At 42.9% G+C, this 13,490-nt stretch overlaps 1 protein-coding gene across 2 annotated transcripts in view; it reads right to left on the reverse strand.

The window, feature by feature from the left end:
* Positions 1-4,874: 4,874 nt before the first annotated feature.
* The window catches only part of MCC (MCC regulator of WNT signaling pathway), a 465,432-nt gene continuing 456,816 nt past the window's right edge, over positions 4,875-13,490 (reverse strand). For both annotated transcript variants that reach the window (XM_017959782.3, XM_003899999.5), the window contains 2 exons: positions 8,429-8,551; positions 4,875-6,443 (listed from right to left, as the gene is read on the reverse strand). In XM_017959782.3, coding sequence (XP_017815271.1) covers positions 6,263-6,443; positions 8,429-8,551 — 304 coding nt within the window. In that variant the 3' untranslated portion in view covers positions 4,875-6,262. The remainder of the gene's footprint in view (positions 6,444-8,428; positions 8,552-13,490) is intronic.

A 13,490-nucleotide genomic window follows, 5' to 3' on the forward strand; every position in this document is an offset into this window, starting at 1 on the left:
GCTTGGTTTCTGCTACCGTTACTTGTTATCTAGGTTCTGAGCTGCTCATTGTGGTTGCTGTCTCTTTGGACCAATACAAATGGCAAGTATGAGATGAACATGATAAAAGTATGTTTATGTAACAGGAAGAAGCTGGGCGCGGTGGCTCATACCTATAATCCCAGCACTTTGGGAGGCCGAGGTGGGTGGATCATGAGGTCAGGAGTTCGAGACCAGCCTGACCAACATGGTGAAACTAAAAATACAAAAATTAGCCAGGTGTGGTGGCGCGCGTCTGTAGTCCCACCTATTTGGGAAGCTGAGGCAGGGGAATCCCTTGACCCCAGGAGGCGGAGGTTGCAGTGAGCCGAGATCGCACCGCTGCACTCCAGCCTGAGCGAACAGAGCAAGACTCCGTCTGGGGGAAAAAAAAAGCCAGGAAGAAATATTGTAGAGTCTCTGCAAAAATGAAACTACCTCAAGTTTGTTGCTTTAAAGCAAGATTATAGTTTAAGGCTTGAGATGTGAATTCATTAGGTATTTAAAATCCAGCAATTCTTAAGTTTGTGCTAGAATCAGGTTTTGCAATAGGAATACTTAACCTTGGATCTCGGGGGAAAAGAAATACATTCTTTTCCATTAGAGACCTTAGCTATATGATAGTAACTTTTATCTAAAATTTTCAAAAGGAGAGTGATCAGTGTGTTATACTTAATGTCAAAGTTACTTTCCTTCCATAGTGAAAACTTGAGAACATTTTAATCTTTCTCTAACCGACGTGTTGCAATGCTGCTTGCCATCTTGTTGTCCTATATGACTTCCTTGCATTTCCAGTCCTTGATTACATTCTCTGTTTTAATGATCTTTAAGAGGGGAAAAGACTCTTCAATAGATAGCTTCTGATTTATGCCAAATTTTAAAAAGCCAAATAGAAATGGGCTCTAAAGGAGGGTTCTTTGGCCATTTTGATCTAATAATAGTCTTATTTCCAGCCCCCCCTGCTTTGATTAGATGCTTGATTTCATGTGAACATCATGGATTTGATATTTGTCTGTATGACAAACAGTTCTACAGAAGGATAGCCTTACCCTTTAAATAACACAGTTAAGGTACACTGTGGAATTAGAAATATTTATTCAGAATATAAGAATGTTTGTAAAATATTATAAATGTCTCTGTATAAATAAATGGAGTTTTTAAAAAACAGTTCTATATCAAATAACACAAAGTAGCTATTTTACAGCAGCTAAAACTAAAGGCATCTGGAAACATTTAAAGAATACAAGTGAAGAATTAAAAAATTACAAGGTATAGTACAGTGTTAAGTAGCAATTTTAAAATGAGACTTTCAGTACAAACAGTAGAACAATACTGACAAATGCAAACTTAGTCACATGTGCTTTAATAACTGACAGTACATTCAAGCAGGTTTTTCTAATTCAAGTGTACAGCACATTTTCAAATAATAGGAAACAAATCTCATGCAAAGTAAGTCTTGACAAGATGTCTAAAAACTGATTAGAACTAGAAAAGAAGTGGACATGTTTTATTATCTTTGCATTAGGTTCAAACAGAAGCAGATTATCAGGGGCTGTTACTCACTTGCCATTCCTGACATGAGCACTATAAGTGAATACTATGAGTTCTACAAACAGAACATTTTTCCACATGAATTTGATTTGCAAAAAGTGCAAAAGTGAATGGTAGAGCCAGAATTACTAAGTACGGCATCAGTGTGAATGTGGGGGAAATTTGTATATAACTTGCCTTGTTTTGCTGAGCTGATATTTCACCTGATTAGCAGATGAATGACTGTGGAAAGATTAAGTACTAGTCAAGGATGTGGTTTTTCACAGCAGTCGATGTTTCCGGGACTGAATGATTTCTTCATCTTGGTCACATGCAAAATCTCACCCAGATGTAATGTGATAAAGAATTTACCCAATGTAACCTTTAAGCAAAAATATATGGTGGTCTGCATGTGAAACTGTCTATCTCTACACAGGTATTAGCAAAACAAGAATACATGAACAGCTGCTATCAACTTGTGTACTTTTTTTCCACTTGTTTATATTTTAACAGCCACTGAGAGATGAGTGATGCTGTGGTGACAGCAGTCAGCATTATTTCTTAGAGAATACAAATGTATTAAGTTAGAGTAATTTCAGGTGTGCGAAACAGGAGCTTCTTCTGAAGGCCACAGGTGTGGAGCTTACTTTAACCTGACCTATATAAACATAAGATTTGTAGGATGTGGATAAACTTTAAGTGAATTTTTATTTTGTAACCAGTTACGCCTCTTCTATAAACTCTGTAAGAGTGCTCAAAGGTGAATCAAACTTATATCATTCCTTGTCAAATAGGCTGTTCCCATTGGATAAGAAAAACTGCTATATGTTTTCCTGAAATATTTTATAGTGTTCTATAAAGCCATCACCTTCTGCAGAAAAAAAAATGTTACTTATGCTGTACCTCCCCAGCCCTCGCTGAAAACTTTGGTAGCCCTATGGCTGCATCCTAATCAAGGTCAGTGCAGATATCTCAACCATTACAGGAGTCTCTTACTATTTTGGCTCTACAAATATTCTAAGTAGTAGTTCTATTTCCTGAGTCTAGAAGTAGGTGGAGCTGTAAATAGTTTAATAGAATGATAGGGACATACTACCAATTAAGAATTTGCAAATGGTTTAAAGCCTTATGAAAAGACAGTTTCAGAAATGTTTATTTTTTTTTAATAGTCTTGATATCACTTTATTTAAAGCTTGATAATCCAAACTCTTGAGAGCTATTAAGGTTGATTGATAGACTTAAGGTGATTGCTGGATAATTCTTGTGGGCCATAGGAACACCTTCAGAAGGGAACAGGCAACTATGGAGGTTCTTTAATTCATGCCAGTGACATGGGCAGTCCAATCTCGATCAGGTAACTATGGGTCACTTTTTTTTTTTTTCATTTAAAATAATCTAATCTGTATCCAGTCAGGAACCAGAAGACTTTCAGATAGTTTCATGTTTTCCTTATAGTGGTAAATTTCTTACTACTTCCTAACAAACAGCTTTTAAGAAAAAGCCTGTGGGCTCTAATTTGGACTGCCTTTTGGAGTAGAATGTCAAGGCAGTGACTTAGAATTCTGTCCCTCTTAAAATACTGCTGCAGGCTCAGAGAAGACTTAGTGCATGCATCTGAAAGGAGAATTAAGCAGTTAATTTTAAAAGTGCTAAACATAACATTTGTTTCAGGCAGCATGGATATTAACTAACTTCAGAAAACTAAGTTTCAATAAGGAATCCTGCTGTTCCCCAGTCTATGACAGGTTTTGTAGCTGGTAAGCTCATACTGATGGCACTCCATCTATGGACAGAAGTCTCTTTTGCTTGTGATTTGCACAGTTGGTTTTGTTTGCCTCAGTCCAACAATGAGAAATATATTCCAAGGGAACTGTGAAATGGGTCCTTTTGCCCCGTGCCCATTTCTTTAAAAGCCAAAGACTGAATTCTGAACAGAGATGGTTACTGACTAAAAAGGGGGGTAACCATTGAGGAAACTAGGGAGAACAATTCAAAATACGAAATCCAAAGGTTTTTAAACTCATATAAATTAGAATCAAGATCATTGTTTACCCTCAATGGAGATATTAAGAGAAAAATTCAGGTAGAGCCAGGTTATACACAAAGGAAAATTACCCAGGCACCTGCAAGCATTTAACTTAATCAGTATAGTTCAGTAGCTCCCACAATTAGCATAATCAAGTGCCAGCCAGTTCACCTTCAAGGATTGTGTCTTGGGGAGTATTTGAAAAATACAAGGAAAGGAAGAACTTTTATAGCTTTTTTATTATACATATTTATAAAAGTAACACTTTTGCCTGCAAAATAGTTTTTACCCAAATCATCACATATTTGAAAGTATTAAACTAAGGTCAGGTAGAATGAATAAAACTGGGGCCTTTAACATGAGGAGCTGAAGCTGCCTTTGCCTGGGTGTATTAAAGGGCCAAGAAGGGGAGGTTCTCTGATTTTACCTGGAGCAAGAATGGAGACAGAAGTCAGTAGGCAAGATTTTATTCCTGCTTCAGCCACATGTTTCTGTGTCTTGGAAAATGAAAACTGTCCGTTTGATGCCTGCTTAATCACAAAAGAGCCATGCACATCCCACTTTGCTCAAGGGAGGACGTTTCCCTAGGCAAGCTGGAAAAATGGTGAAAACTGATTTTTTTTTCTTTTTTTGGCTTTAGCCAAAATATTTTCCTCATGACAAAATGCAACTTTATACGACAAGTAAAAATTAATTTTTAAAAAAATCACAGGAATGGCCAGGCACAGTGGCTCATGCCTGTAATCCCAGCACTTTGGGAGGCGGAAGTGGGTGGATCACCGGCGGTTAGGAGTTCGAGACCAGCCTCACCAACATGGTGAAATGGTCTGTTAAAAATACCAAAAATTAGCTGGGTGTGGTGGTGGGCACCTGTAATTACAGCTACTCAGGAGGCTGACGCAGGAGAATCGCTTGAACCCGGGAGGCAGAGGTTGCAGTGAGCCAAGATCACGCCATTGCACTCCAGCCTGGGTAACAAGAGTGAAACTCCATCTCAAAAAAAAAAAAAAAAAAAAACACAGGAACTAACTTTGACCGTATGATGGATAGAAACCAGTGGGCATTTTCATAGTGATCAAAGCACCCCAAAGCCGGTCCTTCTAGACTGAAACCAGTTGATTTTTTGTTTTGTTTTGGAGATGGGCAGCCCCACTGCTGGCCTCTCAGTGGTTGCTTTTCGGATAGAACTGTCTACCCTCTGAATTGGTGGCTGGAGTATCCTCCATTGAACAGAAGGCTGTGGAATTTGTATCATGCTCTGAAAATAGACCCACCCATAGCTCATGGACACAGACTCTACTGCAGAAACCTCATCAAGTTTAATTTGTAGTCAGCTGTGGCATTGGAACATGTTTTTCATAGGGAACTTTGGATGGATTCTCTGGTGCTACAGAAAAAAAACAGTAAATGGTCCTTCAAGTGTATCAGTGTAGAACAGAGATGGGGTAAAACTGAAAAAGAATAATGAATTTGTTTTAAGATGGAAGACCTTCCTGAAAGAATTCAGGTACTTTGGTCCTGCCTAGCCCTGTGAGCGCTTTGCTTGAACTTTAACCTTTTAAGCACCATATGCTAACCATCACCATGTATCTGGGGGCAGAAAAGAAGCCTTAACAACCATTCCTTCACCCTGTCCCCATCATGACAACAGGAGCTAAGTCTTGAACTGGGGGTTAAGCACACTCTTAAGTAGGCGTGATCAGTTTTGCAAAATGTTCAGTATCTCAATGTCTTGTCCTTAGGTAGAGACAGGTCCAGAGCTACAAATGTACCCATGTGGAAGAGATCTGATTCAGCAGAACAGCAATTATGTAGGGCCCTGGGGCAGGAAGTGCTAATGTTTCTCTGCTCTTGAAGAAACCCCTGATAAAATTTTAGTTCCACTATAGGTATCAAAAAGATTCTCAACTCGAAGTCTTGGATATTAATAAGGCTCCACTGAGAGGGAGAAATCCCAGAATCAAGAGAATGCTCCCTTCCTTGGCCCTGCCTCCAAAATGAAGGTTGAAGGAAGTGTTTATTCTCTTAATACAAAATTGTTCAGGCACAGTCCTGGTGGTGGTCTGTAACTTTAGTGTATCTGGGACTGTAACACCTGTCTACCCTCTTCCCATGACCTGTAACTCCCAGAGAACACCTCTTATGACCGCCTCTATCTTAAAGTTGAGACCTGGGACTTGAAAACCAAAGCCTTGCTGCAGTAAACAAATCAGCAGTCCTTTTAAATGCTGGAGGCACACACACGTCTGTTTTCCCATGAAGCAGGAGGAAAGAGGAGAAACTGGAGATCCTAGAAGAGCCCACCATCTACCAAAAAGAGGATAGAATGGAAAATCTTACAGAAACAAATGCCTAGGATCCCACTGATGCACAGCCGCCAGACCAGAAGAGGAAAGAGAGAGTGAATGCTGAAAGCAGAAACAAGGTTCTGCTGAGCAGGCACAGAACATGTGTTGACATGCTGTTGTGGGCCAGGGAGGCAAGAGTGGGCACCTCTGGATACAGTCCACTGTGTCACCATGGTCAGTCCACCCCAAGGGCTGAGTTGGGGCACTCCATTGTCCAAGTGCCAACCTACCTGCCAGCCTTGCCTTTCCTCCTCCTCCCAACAAGTACATGGGCCCTTCTGTCCTCAGTGGCCTGCTGCAGTTTACTTCCCACGGCAGAAGTCGGGTGCGTGAGGGCTGATTAAAGCGAAGTTTCATTGGTGTGTGGCCTGGAGTTCTCCTCCTCCAGCAGAGCTATTCTTTGCTTGAGCATCCTCACTTGGGTCTCATGTCTCTCCACCATGGCCATCATCTGCGACTCTAACTTCTTCAGTTTGTTTTGATGCTTCTTCTTTGCTTTCTCATAGGCAGCCACCAGGTTGCTAGGTGGGAATGAAGGGAAATTAGTATGAAGATTCATAGATCACTCAGCCTCTTCGGTGAGAATCTGAAATCTAGTGGTGAGAGGAGGGACAGCATCAGGATGTCAACACTCAATGGCCAGTCACCTACTGGCTTAACCCTGATGAAACCAGCTGGATTGCTAGATGCTGGTCACTCTCACATATTAGAAGGGGTTCTAAGAGTCAAACCAACAATCCAATTTGGCCAAGTCCAAAATGGATGAATACCAATAGTGGGCCTATTTGTTCCTCCATGGTTGCTTGCAACATATACCCTTACAGGAGTGTATTCCTGAGGCACTGCAATCAGTGACCATACCTGGGATGAGAGCAGAGAGATTGTTCTTGTTCCAGCTTCCCTTTGTGCTTTGGGCTGGTGGGACTCAGAGTATTAACTTAGGCCATAAGCCAATGCTGCAAAGCCAAACATTAGGCTTTTGAACTGCCCCCACCAGAGCCTGGTGGGTGAGGGTATACACTGAGCCCAGGTAAGTCCAGTCCATGTACAGTCATTACCCTTATAGCTGTTCTCCCAGGCAGTTTGAGGACTCACCCCAGGGACTTGTAAAACCCATTCAGGAGGTCTGTGAGGTCTTGAGCTTTTATTTCCAACTACAGAGCTGGATGATGCCAGGTGTTCTCAATAGACATCCACAGAACATTGACTGCAGAAGCAACCGTCAGAACCCAGCTGTCTTCTATTAAGCCAGACGTTAAAGATTTGCAGAATTGTAAGACCAGTGCCACTTTCTAATTATTTCTTGGAAAATAGTTTTTCATAAAAATGCCATTTTTTTTTTGTAAATGAAATAAAAACTTTAAAGAATTTATCTTGGTTTTAGTTTCTAACAATGAGAAGTATCAATAAATACAACTTACAGGAACAAAAGCTCTTTGAGGTCCTCCTTTTTTTTTTTTTTTTTTTTGGAGACGGAGTCTCGCTCTGTTGCCCAGGCTGGAGTGCAGTGGCCGGATCTCAGCTCACTGCAAGCTCCACCTCCTGGGTTTACACCATTCTCCTGCCTCAGCCTCCCGAGTAGCTGGGACTACAGGCGCCCGCCACCTCGCCCGGCTAAGTTTTTGTATTTTTTAGTAGAGACGGGGTTTCACCGTGTCAGCCAGGATGGTCTCGATCTCCTGACCTCGTGATCCGCCCGTCTCGGCCTCCTAAAGTGCTGGGATTACAGGCTTGAGCCACCGCGCCCGGCCGAGGTCCTCCGTTTTTTATAGAGAAGAGTCCTGAGCCCAGTCTTAGAGCAGTATTTCCTAAAGTATTCCAGTGGAGATTGTGTTGCTCAAATAAATTCCATAGCCAATTTTGTTTGGAAAATACTGCTTAAACAGATTTTTTATTCTATGACTTCTCAGAACCCTTAAGATACATAATATCGGCCGGGCGCGGTGGCTCAAGCCTGTAATCCCAGCACTTTGGGAGGCCGAGACGGGTGGATCACGAGGTCAGGAGATCGAGACCATCCTGGCTAACAAGGTGAAACCCCGTCTCTACTAAAAAATACAAAAAACTAGCTGGGCGAAGCGGCGGGCGCCTGTGGTCCCAGCTACTCGGGAGGCTGAGGCAGAATGGCGTGAACCCGGGAGGCGGAGCTTGCAGTGAGCTGAGATCCGGCCACCGCACTCCAGCCTGGGCGACAGAGCCAGACTCAGTCTCAAAAAAAAAAAAAAAAAAAAAAGATACATAATATCAGGAGGCACATACCACAGTATGCTACATTTGGCCAGAGGATGTTGTTACTGAGCATTTCTTAGTTTCCATGAACATCTTGGGAGATGTCGCTCTAAGGAAGACCAGGTTCTTAGAGCACCAGGTAGGGACTCACCCACTCTCTAGAGTTAGTTCTCAAGAGTTAGGGAAATGTCCATCCCTGGTGCTGTCTACATGCGGGGTGTCAGTCCAAGTTCCACCGGTGGAGGGCGGTGGGGGCTGGGTATAGGGAGATTTTTACCTGTTGGCTCGCTTTAGATCATTCACGAACTCTGCGGATTGCTGATGTCGGATTTCACTGCTCTTGGTGAGTCTCTCCAAGGCACTCACCAGCTCTTGAACTCTGGCCTTCAATTTCTTTTCTCTGTATCAAGGAGAGACAAAATATGCCAGGAATAGTTTGAGATGATGCTGGAGTTGCCCACTACCTGGGAAGTGGTGACAGGAAGAGGAAGGTTTAGTTTGCAAAGCCTAAAAGCAAGGGAGAGAAAAGATACTAAAGGGCCCAGCAGCGCTGCTGTCACCTGAATGAATTCCTTCTCAAATGCAGATTTAACCCATTTCTTCAATGGCAGGGGCTTTTTAAAGATCTTCAGGTGTCAAACAAGACAGGAATTTCTGTTTCTAGTCTTTTAGCTAATCTAGAAGTTCCTTTCTACTGCTGGCATACCAGATCCTCAGCAATGACTGCAGCCTGACTACAAACCCCCATCTCAGTCTCCATCCCTTTCTTTTTCAGGTGTCCTAAGTATCTCCTGAACCACTCAGATTCAGCAACCTACCTTCAACAGGTCCCCACTCATTGAGACCAATATGATCACACCTTGCCAAAAACAAAAATTAGTAGAAGGAATAGATACGATACTCTTCTCATTGTAAGGGTCCTTATTTCCCATGAAATTACATTTGCATTTTTGACTTACCTGCCCTCCATAGGCAAAGCAGCGTCAAGTTCTATGGACTCTCTACTTGGTAAGGTAACCCAAGCTAATTGACTTAGAGTCAGTTCAGGGAGGTTTCCAGTGTCCAGTCAGCTCATTGCCTTCCTCTAATTCCCACGAGACCCAGCAGGGAAACACTAATCACTGCCTTCCTGACGACTGTGATTCCAAGATCCCTCTATCACATGCACAATGTTCCTCCACTTAATATCACACTCAGCACTATGTCAGTGTATTATGTGCTGGAGCCATCAGGCTCCCCCGTGGTCGTTGTCTGGTTCCAGAGTGGCAAGGACCTTACTTGGTTTGGTTCCCCAATGAACTCCCAGCGCTGAGCATCATGCCTGGGTGACAGCTTCTAGTGACTGTTAAAACAGCTTTAGAACAACTCACTGAAGGTAATGTATTTGATTCTTTGGGACATATTAAGAAACCAGGATTTAGGGAAGGAATTCCTCTAAAAAGGACTCACTGTATGTAGAATGTAAATTTGCATGATTAATTTATAAGACAATTGGGTAGGATCTAGCAAAATAATAAATGAACATGCCCCTTGACTAAGCAACTTGACTTCTAGGAATTGATTTTACAGTGATTATCAGGAGCACAGTTCCTAAAGATACATCACTTATAGTTGGATTCACTGAGGCACTGATTACAATAATGCCTAATAAAGGGAGACAACCAGGGAACTGGTTAATCACAGCCTACCCATGCTACTGAAATGCTCTGCTTGAAAAATATTTTTAAAATGCAGATGGAGGGCCGGGGGCAGTGACTCATGCTTGTAATCTCAGCACTTTGGGAGGCTGAGAAGTGTCGATTACTTGAGCTCAGAAATTCAAGACCAGCCTGGGCAACATGGTGAAACCCCATCTCTACAAAAAATATAAAACTAGCCAGATATGGTGGGTCATGCCTGTAGTCCAAGCTACTCAGGAGGCTAAGGTGGAAGGATCGCTTGAGCCCAGAAGGTCAAGACTGCAGGGAGCCATGATCCTGCCACTACACTCCAGCCTGGGCGACAGAGTGAGACCATCTCAAAACCAGATGGTCATGCATTGCCTTGGAAGGATATCTGATACATTAAGCAAAAAGGGTGAGTTGTAAAGATGCCATTTTTGTAAAAACTGAAAAGCTGAGTGTGAATATCTGACACTGTAGTAAGAGACTAGAAGGTGAAACACAAACTCAACAATGTTTAACTCATGAAGGGGGTTGACGGGAGGCTTTCATTTTCTACTTCACTCACTTTTGCGTCGCCAGATATTTTTACAGTTTTGTATGTTTTGTGTAAAGTGCGAGTTAGAGTCGTATAAGAACGGCATGGGAATATGACCTCAGGTGAGAAGGCTCCTTTCTGGTGCCCAAATGGTTCAGACCCTGGTTCTCCTTTCCTGGCTCTTCATATATCTAATCTTGTACATTTCTGCCTTTAGCTACGACAAAGGTAAGTCAAGGTCTCCAAACTGATCAATGAAGAAAGGAATTACAACATAAAATCCAGGCCTGCTTTTGGGAGAAAGGATGGAAGAGGCAGGATCTTTAACGAAAGTCTAGCAACCAGCCGTCAGCCCAGAACTCATTTTTCAGTAAGTCCTCCTACCCGAGAGGCTAAGCCGGAAGGAGCGTGTGTTTCTCCTGGGCCCCGGCAGCCTCCAGGACATCTCAGATCTGGCTGCATTTCCTCCCGGCATTGGAGAGTGGCAGCATTTCCTACCGGCAGTGAGGATGGTGTTGCAGGAGGGGAGCTCCCTTCCTCCCCACCCGCCCCCGCAGCACCTCCTCAGCCTTCCCAGCAGCCCTCCTCCAGCAGAGGGAAGCCAGGGACTCCTGCTTCCCTCCAGCTAAAAAGAGCAGGGAAGGGTTTTTTGCCCTATATTTTATTACCATTTAGAACCCTTTATCTTTCATTCTAATGTTGATTAATAGTGTAAAAGGAAAAAAAAAACTGGAGAGAGTTAAAAATGTAACCACAAACTCAGTAAGAAATTCACAACAAAAAACTCTGGGATGCTACCTAGAGCAGTCAAATCCCCTGCCTCCCCCAATCCTATCCACACTCAGCCAACAGGGAGACTGTGGAAATCCCAGCCCTTCCACAAGACGAAAGGCTTCCTTCCCCAGCACGCAGGCCCTCAGGGGACCAGAGGGAGCTTTCCAGATCTGGCAGGCTCCAAAGGAGGACAGAACCCCAGAAGGGAAGGAGAGGCTCTCTCAGACCCAGGCCAACCCCAGCTTAGGGTTGTGGCAGGGGTGGGGAGTAGCCATTGCTGGGAGCTCAGAACTGCCTGGCCTTTAGAAGGGAATGGGAGTGAACCGCTGGGAGAAACCCCAGGAAAGAACTGATGCTCATTTATTTAAAGATGCAAAGACAAGGCCAAACTGCAGACTTAAGGCTAAAATTTGGGTTAGTTTATCTGTTTTCATTTGAATGAGGCAGACACCTGCAGTATAAGAGCCGTGACTTCAGCATCACTCATCAGGACCCAAAGAAACGCTAAATCACTGCCAAGTAACAGCTGCTCTAGACCTGTGTCCAGCATAGGAGCCACTAGCCATGCAGGTGGCTGGCTGAGCTCTTGAAATGTGTCTGGTCCAAACTGAGATGTGCTGTAGGTGTAAAATGCACAATGGAATTTGAAGACAACACACAAAAAATGTAAAATATCTGTTTAGTTTAAAAAATACTGATTACAGGGGCCAGGCACGGTGGCTTACTCCTGTAATCCCAGCACTTTGGGAGGCCGGGGCTGGCAGATCACCTAATGTCAGGAGTTCAAGACCAGCCTGACGAACATGGAGAAACCCCGTCTCTACTAAATACAAAATTAACCGGGTGTGGTGGTGCATGCCTGTAATCCCAGCTACTTGGGAGACTGAGGCAGGAGAATCGCTTGAACCTGGGAGGCGGAGGTTGTGATGAGCCGAGATCGCACCATTGCACTCCAACCTGGGTGACAAGAGCAAAATTTTGTCTTGAAAAAAATTAAAAAATACCGATTACATGTTGAGATATTTTGGACATACTGGGTTATGTGTTATTAAAATTAATTTCATGTGTGTCTCTGTACTTTTTTCATGGGGCTACTAGAAAATTTAAAATTATATACATGCCTTGCATTTGTGGCTCATATTACATCACTAGTGGACAGTGCTGCTCTAGAGCAATTGTTTAATGTTGTCAGAGGCATGTGAACCAGAGCGACTCCATCTTAAATAGGAGCTAGGTAAAAATGAGGCTGAGACCTATTGGGCTGCATTCGCAGGTGGTGAAGGCATTCTAAGTCACAGGATGAGATAGGAGGTCAGCCCGAAATACAGGTCATAAAGACCTTGCTGATAAAAACATTGCAGTAAAGAAGCCAGCCAAAACAGCAAACCCAAGATGGTCAAGAGAGTAACCTCTGGTCTTCCTCACTGCTGCACTCTCACCAGCGCCACAACAGTCTACAAATGCCACGGCAACGTCAGGAAGTTATCCTATAAGGTCTAAAAAGGGTATGAATAATCCACCCCTTGTTTAGCATATCATCAAAAAATAACCATAAAAACGGGCAACCAGCAGCCCCCGAGGCTGCTCTATGGAGTAGCCATTCTTTTATTCCTCTACTTTCCTAATAAACTTGCTTTCATTTTACTTGATGGACTTGCCCTGAATTCTTTCTTGCACAAGATCCAAGAACCCTCTCTTGGGGTCTGAATCGGTAGTATTTTCTAGTAACAATATTACCAGATATTTTCCCTGGCTTCTGACTCAGTAGGTTTGGGTTGAGACCCAAGAATTGCAGTTTAACAAGTGCCCCAGCTGACTCTTGTTATCAGGCAAACTTGAGGGATGGGCGTAAGGCAGAAGAGTTCCTCACCTGGACCTGAGGATGAGCTTCAGTTACTCCTGGAACTGACTTTCTGAATTTATGTGCAAAATTGCAAGCATGGGACTCACTTTATCAAGTTTACAGTTTTCCTCAGAGTTTCAAAGGATGACTTGGAAAATGCAAAGAAACACAGCTTACTAATTGAAGTCACATTGAAACCTCAAGCATTCTTGTTCCTTTCTACTTCTAATTTAAATTTGCTTGGCCTTTAGTAAAGATTTTACATGGTTTAGGTACATGAGATAGGCCAAAAGCAGCTCGCTCTTGGCTTCACAGATGAGAAAGCAAAAATTAAACACTACACATTCCATATGCATCTTCAATAGTAATGTATTCATACAATGTTTCCTGGAATGGCCAGAAATGCATAATCCATTCCTACTGGAAATAAAAATTTTCAGTAGTATCAGCACTCACAAATATACCCCATACCATCAAGCAAAAACAATGGTGGATTGTAATGACTGTGACAACCCAAGTCCCT

This window comes from Papio anubis, chromosome 5 (genome assembly GCF_008728515.1).
Source record: "Papio anubis isolate 15944 chromosome 5, Panubis1.0, whole genome shotgun sequence".
In the NCBI taxonomy this organism is placed as follows: Eukaryota; Metazoa; Chordata; class Mammalia; order Primates; family Cercopithecidae; genus Papio; species Papio anubis.